At 46.3% G+C, this 8,147-nt stretch overlaps 2 protein-coding genes across 3 annotated transcripts; one reads left to right on the top strand and one right to left on the bottom strand.

Moving 5' to 3' along the window:
• The first annotated feature begins 123 nt into the window (after nucleotides 1-123).
• On the top strand, nucleotides 124-2,697 carry Selenoh (selenoprotein H). 2 transcript variants are annotated; one of them, XR_005733500.2, is made up of 5 exons: nucleotides 124-1,057; nucleotides 1,145-1,290; nucleotides 1,424-1,554; nucleotides 1,913-2,033; nucleotides 2,527-2,697. XR_005733500.2 is itself a non-coding variant. In XM_078045996.1 (4 exons), exons 1-3 carry the CDS (start codon nucleotides 939-941, stop codon nucleotides 1,522-1,524), a joined length of 366 nt encoding a protein of 121 aa, XP_077902122.1. In that variant the 5' UTR covers nucleotides 124-938; the 3' UTR covers nucleotides 1,525-1,554; nucleotides 2,527-2,697. The 2 variants fall into 2 exon arrangements, 1 of the variants encoding a protein (XP_077902122.1); XM_078045996.1 differs by lacking the exon at nucleotides 1,913-2,033.
• A 63-nt stretch (nucleotides 2,698-2,760) lies between these two features.
• Btbd18 (BTB domain containing 18) lies at nucleotides 2,761-8,147 on the bottom strand. The gene is made up of 2 exons (XM_005331578.4): nucleotides 7,754-8,147; nucleotides 2,761-5,630 (listed from the first exon to the last, which is right to left on the bottom strand). The coding sequence occupies exons 1-2, from the start codon at nucleotides 7,938-7,940 to the stop codon at nucleotides 3,568-3,570; spliced, it is 2,250 nt and encodes a 749-aa protein (XP_005331635.3). The 5' UTR covers nucleotides 7,941-8,147; the 3' UTR covers nucleotides 2,761-3,567.

Genomic DNA, 8,147 nt, shown 5'->3' with positions numbered 1-8,147 from the left:
AAAAAAGCTAGGCAGGGCTAGGAAAGTGGATCAGTGGGAGTTTACCTAGCATGCTTGAGGCCCTGAGTGGGATCCCCAGCACCACCAAAAACCAGACAGTCTTCAAAGAAAAGCTAAGTAACTGCAAAGGAATAGCCCATCTTTTAATTTTTTTTTTTTTTTTTTTTTATTATCAGTACTGGGGATTGAACCCCTGGGTCCATTACCATTCAGCTACATCCCCAGTCCTATAGTTTTATTTTGAGACAGGGTCTGAGTTGCCCAGATTGGCCTTGAATTTTCGATCCTGATCCTCCTCCTTCCACCTCCCAAGAAATGGATTACAGGTGAATGCCACCATGCTGGACAAGATCACTGTAATATGAAAGGGCATATTGTGTTTCACCAAATGCTGGGCATCAATTCCCAGGATTGATGATGGTTGGGGAAGACCGATTTCTGTAATCTAAAGTGCTAACCAGAGGGGGATGCTTTGTGAACTTAATTTTGGATTGGTCTGTGCTTCCCAGGGAGGAATTTTGGGAGCATCATAAAGCATAGCATTTAGTGCAACGCATAGGCACCTAAACCTCTGTGTGGGATATGAAGCTTGCTTCCAGACTTGAGTCCCCGCCTCCCGGCATGCGGGCCTCACCTGGTCCCCTCCACCCACAGCGCTTAATGGTAGGGCCTGGTTCTCGCACTACCTCCCCCTTCTGGTAGGCGGAGTGGCTGGGCTCGAAGGTCCCGCCTCCCGGCCGCGTGCGCGCTACGGGCCCCGTTTTCCATTCTCGCGGGGAGTTTTTGTTTCGTGAGCGGAAGTTCTGGTTTAAACCTGGTGATTCCGGGTCTTATTGCCCTCCTGCCTGGTGCTATCTCAGTCGTGGCATCTTCACTGTATTCTCCCCTCCGCCCCAGCATCCACAGTCGGCTTGGCGCGCGGCTGGATTCCAGGCGCCATGGCTCCTCGCGTGAGGAAGCGGAAGGCCGAGGCCGCTGCGGTCTCCACGTCGGAGAAGCGGGAGAAACTGGAGAACGGCAAGGAACAAGTGGAGGAGGCGGTAGTCATTGAGCATTGGTGAGCGCCCTGGGAGGCGCGGGCGGCGCGGGAAGAATGGCTGGCGTTGCAGCGGGGCCGCAGTCTGATCTCCCCATCTCTCCCTAGCACTAGCTGACGCGTCTACGGGCGCAACGCCGCGGCCCTGAGCCAGGCGCTGCGCCTGGAGGCTCCGGAGCTTCCCGTGAAAGTAAATCCTTCCAAGCCCCGGAGGGGCAGCTTCGAGGTGACCCTGCTGCGCCGGGACGGCACCAGTGAGTGCGGGCCGGGGCCTGGGGGGAGAGGGGCCTGGGTCTAAAGCTAAGAAGCACTAGTTTTGGAAACCGCGGCCAGCTGTTGACTTTAGAGATGCTCGTGGATTCCAAAGTAATTTCGATTTATTCCCAGGTGCCGAGCTCTGGACCGGGATTAAGAAGGGACCCCCACGCAAACTCAAATTCCCCGAACCTCAAGAAGTGGTGGAAGAGTTGAAGAAGTACCTTTCGTAGGGCGATTTGGGCAGAAGTCCTCATGCTGAGGTTTGAAATGCAAAGGGAATTAATCTTGGGTAGCTTCTTGCAAAGGAGCCCATACTGTTATAATTTATTCCACACAGGATTTAAAAGTGGTTTCCTACAGGGTGTGCCTTTTGCTAACCGTTTTCATTTGAGTCCCTTTACGCCAAATTATAGAACACTAATGGTAATATTAATGATTCTTTATAGAAGCGTAATTTGTATACTTCCGGTTGATTGTGGCCCTGGGGGTATGATCCAGTATTGCTTTTGTTTGAAAATTTATTTCCTCATTCCTGGTGGCTATTTTAATTCTTTGAACCAGTTGTAAATCTTACTGCTTCCCAGAGTTAAATTTTTTTTTTTAATATTTATTTCTTAGTTCTTGGCGGACACAACATCTTTGTTGGTATGTGGTGCTGAGGATCGAACCCCGAACGCACGCATGCCAGACCTACCGCCTGAGCCACATTCCCAGCCCCCAGAGTTACATGGGTTTTTGTGTGGGTTAATGATTTTCCTTCTTTACTGGCACACTGCTGTACCTGCCCCTACACTTTTCTAGGGTTATTCCCCCCCCCCCCCAATGTCTTATGTATTAAACACTGTATTACAACACTGCGTTCTGGTTAGGTGGATTTTTGTCTGTCCATAATGTTTCATTCAATGCTTTGGCATCTTGTCAGGCACTTGTATGTTGAGTGAGCTTTGGGGGAAGGATACAATCCTTGAGCTCCTGGGTGGTGTGGGGGGGGGGGCAGGGATGGCATGCCTGTAATTCCAGGGACTTTAGGAGGCCAAAGCAGGAGAATTACAAGTTTAAGACCAGTCTCAAAAAATATCTCAAAAAATAAAGGGTTGGGGATGTTGTCAGTGATAAAGCCTCCTAGGGTTTAATCCCCAATACCAAAATTTAACAAAGTGATTGAGGGAGTTGTCTTCCTTAGTCTTTGGTGCTGGATCCCTTCTCTAACATTTCCCTTCTCATTATTGCAGCTGTCTCTGGTGGTGTTGGAGCATTTATGATGGGACATGGCTAAACTTCAGTCATGTACCTGAAGCCATTTCTTCCACTCCAGAAATGATGATACAGATGAGGCAACCCTCTAGTAAGGCATTGTAAAAATATTTGAATTTGGTTTGTTTAATAAAAGGTTAAATAAAGTATCTAAGAGTAAAATTTAATGTTGATGGACAAAGCCAGCTGTGGGATTGGTGGTCCTTATTTTTCATTGCCCAAGGTCACCAATTCGCTTGGAACTTGTAAGAGTCTCTGGTATAACATGTGAAACACTTATAAAAACTATGGGAGCAAAGTAAATAATTTATTTTTTTAAAAAAGCAACTATCTTTTTCAATTCACTTCTTAGAAGTGATGCAAGTACATCTTTCTGGCCCTCTGGAGGTTTTACCTAGACTTCACATACTAGCAATGAACAAGCCCCACAAATATAAGATGCTGGAAGTGTCCTATCATTCCCACCCACTAAATGTTTTGCCTAACATAGTTTCACATCTTTTGGGATATTTTTCTCTTTTTACTCTGTGGTATTGGGGATCAAACCCAGGGCCTCATACATGCTGGGCACGTTGTGCTCTGCTACTGAGTAATAACTCCAACCCTTTTTAAATTTTGAGAGGCTCAAAGTAAAACAAAACCCCACCTCAGAGCTTTCCCTGAATTTGCAGACTCAGTGCCTTGTGTACTGAGACACCTGGTTCTTGGCTGTTACCTATGACCCACTAGAGTTGGGGACCACACAGTTTATTGTTTCACTTGTCACTAACTGGAAAGTAGATTACAAAGAAATAAGATAGTTCAAGTTCATAATTTTCTACCTATGATACTACTAAACTTCTGCCTGGTCCCCAAGGCCTGGGGAGGGGAGGGGAGGAGGGAACCTACAAAGAGTCAGGGTAGACCTACCTCTTACACTAAGAGGAGAAGGCATGTGCTAGTTTCTGCCAATAAATAAGCCTTTTACTAGCCAACACTTTCCACCCTCCCAGGGCCCCTAACCTCACCTCCCCTCTCTACTACGTTAGTATGTCTACCTCTGTTTCTGACTCTGAGGAAGGATCAGGCCACACAGAGGGAACACTAGCAGGCCCCAGCCTCCCTTCTGCTGTCCAGTCCACCACATCAATTTCCTCATCTTCAGAGCTGTCAGGAAGTGGGCCTAGCAACTCAGAGTTACCAAATGCCTCCTTGCTGGCCTCTGGAGCAGGGTATAATTCCTCATCCATGGTTAGGGACACGTCTAGCTCAGTCTCTGCCCAGTTTGAGCATGGAGGAGAGAGGTCCCTGTAAGATCTTTGGAGAGGGTCAGGGGAGTCAATATGGAGAAGTTTGTCTCCCTGACCATCCAGTGGCTGGGAGTTGGTAATTTCAAGATGTGGAGTCCAAGAGTCTCCCACTGAAAGCACTCCTCCTTCATTCACCTCAGAGGGCATAACAAGGGGACTAAAGGGCTCAATTGGCTCTTTGTTCTCAGAAGGCATGACAAGGGGACTAAAGGGCTCAATTGGCTCTTTGTTCTCACTAACAGGTTCCTTTTCCAATCCTGTGAGCTCTCTGGGCCAGAGTTCCATGTCTGGTAAACACCATTCTTCCCCTTCAATCCAGTTCTTTCCTGTTTCTGTCAGGTGATAACTAGGGGTTCTGCAGCCCTCAACCTCAGGACTCTCCAAAGACCCAACAGGTGGCTCAATGTCTGAGCCACAGAGCATAAAGTCAAGGATCTCTTCCAGCTCACTGGTGGCTGCAGCACTTGTGATTCGGTATTCCTCAGCTTCACAGGGCTGCCTGAGCAGAGCTGTATCAAATGCATATGGCTCTCTGCAGTCAATATTCATCATGGGTTCCTTCCCTACCAGCTCTGGACTAGACCCAAACTCTGACTTCACCACAGAGTGGCCTGGGGAGTGGCTAGCAGAGAGCAGAAAGTCTTGTAGCCTAGAGACTGGAGAGTCCTGACAGAGTTCTAGTCTAGTAGATGGCATTTCCTGCTCATTAATTGAGGATAGCTGAGCCCCTGGAGGTTCTAAGACTCTCCCGGGATCTGGGATCTGGGGGCTATCTTGAGAATTTTTGAGGGGAGGCTCCTGTACCACCTCCCAGCAGGTCCCGTTTACAATCTTCCGAAGTTTTACTCTCCCAATCTGCCCTTCCTCTGCAGAGTCTGAGTTGGGTGCTCTGACTTCAGGGCTCTGCTTCTTACTCCCACCTGCCTTCCCAAGACCAGATGGGCTTGGGGTGTTCTGTAGAGGACTAGCTCTTCCTGGCTTCTGTTTGTCCTCTGGTGCTTCTTTATTTATACTTCTCTGCCGCCAAAGACGCCGGCCAGGGGCTGTGGGCACTGTGCTGGACCCACTTAAAATGCTAGGCTTTGATGTACAGACATCAGGAGATGGCTTTGAGCGACTTAGCCTGATCTTTCTGGGCAACAATCGCTCATCCACAGTGGGGTACAAGCTGGGTGGGGAAACTGCTGTAGGACCAAGGACAGAGTCATCCTTGTTTTCCTTAAGTCCCTGACTGTGGCTTGAAGGAGAAGAGCTTTTCTCTTGGGGAGTCAGGCAGGCTCTAGCCTTCCTCTTGAGCAGAAGAGTGCCTGACAAGTTCTCAGCATTTGGTCGGTTGCCCTTTTCCTGGGGACCTTCCTCTTTCCCCAAAGACTTCAACCTAACTGCCCCAAGGGGACAAGGAGTCTGAGTAACAGGCAGTGGAGTTCGTGGGCGGTGTGTGGGTGCCACCACTCTGGCAGAGATTGGTGCAGCACTTGGTGGTTGTAAGCACTCTCGGTTCAGTCTTCGGCCCTGAGGGGTCTTCACTAACTTTCCACCCTCTAACTGAAGAGATTCTAGCTCAGACACACGGAGCTGCCGTGCAGCAGAAAGAACGTCCTGGGCTTCTTCTCGGGATACTTCCATCTCTGAGGTATACAGGAAGTCCACCAACTTTCTAAGTGTCCTGATTTTCAGGCCCCCCAGTTCTAGCACCACTTTCCGACCCTGAGCTGGCCTTTCCCGTTCCAGGCGTTCTGTGAAGAAGGGGCTGCAGGCTGACAGAATGCAGCAGTGGGCTGGAACTGCCTCACCTGGGGAAAAACACACAGACTGTCATGTAGACTTGCATGTTCATGGACTAAGCATAGACTAACGACCCAAACGTATTGCCCCTTCTCATAGTTTTTTCTCCACGGAAATTCAAATAAAAGGAGAAATTTGTTCCTTCTGCTTGCCTGGAATCTTCTGCCATACCTCTCTATCAGCTAGCTTATTTTTTAATAATCCAAAATCTAGCCTACAAAAATTCATTCAAAAAGTCTTCCTCTAGGGGCTGGGGTTGTGGCTCAGTGGTAGAGCGCTTGCCTCACATGTGTGAGGCACTGGGTTCAATTCTCAGCATCGAATATAAATAAATGAATAAAATAAAGGCCTATCAACAAAAAATATTAAAGAAACAAAAAAAGTCTTTCTCCAGCTGTGTGTAGTAGTGCATACCTGTAATCCCAGCAATTTGGGAGTTTGAGGCAGGAGGATTGTTAAATTTAAGGCCTGCCTAGACAACCTGATGAGACTGACTCAAAAAATAAAATTGGCTGGGGAGTAGCTCAGTGGAAGAACACTCTTCACTCTTGGGTTCAATCCCTAGTACTGCCACCCACCCCAAGAAAGCAAGTCTTTCAATCCACAAGTATGGATTTGGTGCTCCTAGGCACAGAAAGGTACTCCACAACGATTACTGCACTTACCTACCTCAATTGGAATTAGCCATCTCTATTACATTGTAAGCTCTGTGAGGACAGGCGCCATAGCCATCCTGTTCACTGATGTATAACCATTACTTGCCACAAAACATTCACTGCTTGCCACAAAGTAAATCAAATACTTGTTGAATAAATAGTATTGACACATGAGAGCTCACAGAATTTTGTAGGAACAGCATGTGGTCTAACAGTAGGTTTAGAGGCAGACAACCAGGCTTCAATTTTCCTGAGCTCTTGCTGCTGCCTACTAGGGAGTGGTCTCTTCTGAGCTACCTTCTCATTTTATGGGCAATTTCCAGGCATATCAATCAGGCTATCCCATGTCTTCAGTTACCAAAGCCTTGCTGATGACCCCCAAAGCCCTATCACTACCTAAATACCTTTCCTGTGATACCAAACATCACAGCTGGCATGTCTACATGGATGCCTTACAAATAACTCCAATGCAACCTTCCAAGGAAAGGAAATTTCGCCACCCCAAACCTCCCAATTTCGACACCAAAATAAAGTATCCCATTCATCCTCTTGCCTCAGTCATTTGAATCTAATCTTTCTACATATATCTAATCAAATGTCAATTTTAAATAACTTTCTGGAGTCATTATGTGCCACCAGGCATTCTTCTAAGGGTTTTACCAGTATTAATCTATTTATTCATCACACCCTGTGATGTAGCTACTGGTATTGTAGATGAGGAAACTGAGGCATACTTTGGTAACATCCCCACAATTACACTAAGTAGAAGGGACAAGATTAAAACCCAGAATCTGGCTACAGACTATGCTCTTCCTCACTTGAACAGCACATACATTTTTTTTTTTTTGGCATACTGGAGTTTGAAACCAGGGATGCTCTACTACATTTCCAACTTTTTATACTTTTTATTTTGAGGCAGGGACTTGCTCAGATGCCTAGATAGACCTACTCAGCTTCCTAAGTAGCTAGAATTACAGAGCCAACTACAATCCTTTATTTTTATTTTTGGTACTGGGGATTAAACCCAGAGCATTACCACTGAACTATATCTCTGATCTCCCTAAGTTGATCAGGTTGGCCTTGAACTTTTGATGTTCTTGCTCAGCCTCGAATCACCAGGAAGGATAATATCCATTTTTTTTTCCAGTGCCAGAGATCAAATACCATACATGGAAGCAAGTACTCTTACCATTGAGCTACATCTCCAGCCTGATATCCGTATCTTAAGGAATTTTGATGTTTATAAAACTTTATAACTAGTTTTATTTTTTAGGAGAGAAAAAAATAGTCACAATTTCACTCCTGAAAGCTAACTGTCCCAGAAACATACAGCTTTTTTTTTTTTAATCTGTTTACCAAATAGTTTACTGTACTAGGAGGTAATAATATTCTTCTTTTTTTCCTTCACCCCTGGCCAATAAACTCATTTTATTTATTCTGTGGTAAATTTCCAGCTGAGTTCCTACCAGTCTTACCTTCTGCCTGCAGAAGGACATCACAAAACACACCACTCTGCTGCTGTTGATGAAGCTGCAGAAATGCTAACCGGAGAAATCGAGGGTTCCTGTATAAGATTTTGGAACTGGCAGAAGAGCACATGTTGGTAGTACCTAATGAACCTAGGTTTTCACGGATCAGATTCCTGTAAGTGAGATAATTCATTTCAGAGGTATGGTCATACCTAATATTTTTTGTTTTTGAAATGACAGGGAAATATGGATCAGGGTGTGATGACACACACCTGTAATCCCAGCAGCTTGGGAGGCTGAGGCAGGAAGATCACAAGTTCAAAGCTCAGCAACTTAGGGAGGCCCTAAGCAACTCAGCAAGACCTGACTCTAAATTTAAAAAGAAAAAAAAAAAAATGGG

Source organism: Ictidomys tridecemlineatus, chromosome 4 (assembly GCF_052094955.1).
Source record: "Ictidomys tridecemlineatus isolate mIctTri1 chromosome 4, mIctTri1.hap1, whole genome shotgun sequence".
NCBI lineage: Eukaryota > Metazoa > Chordata > Mammalia > Rodentia > Sciuridae > Ictidomys > Ictidomys tridecemlineatus.
The sequence above is the reverse complement of the archived record's forward strand: the minus strand, read 5'-3'. Positions and strand labels throughout refer to the sequence as shown.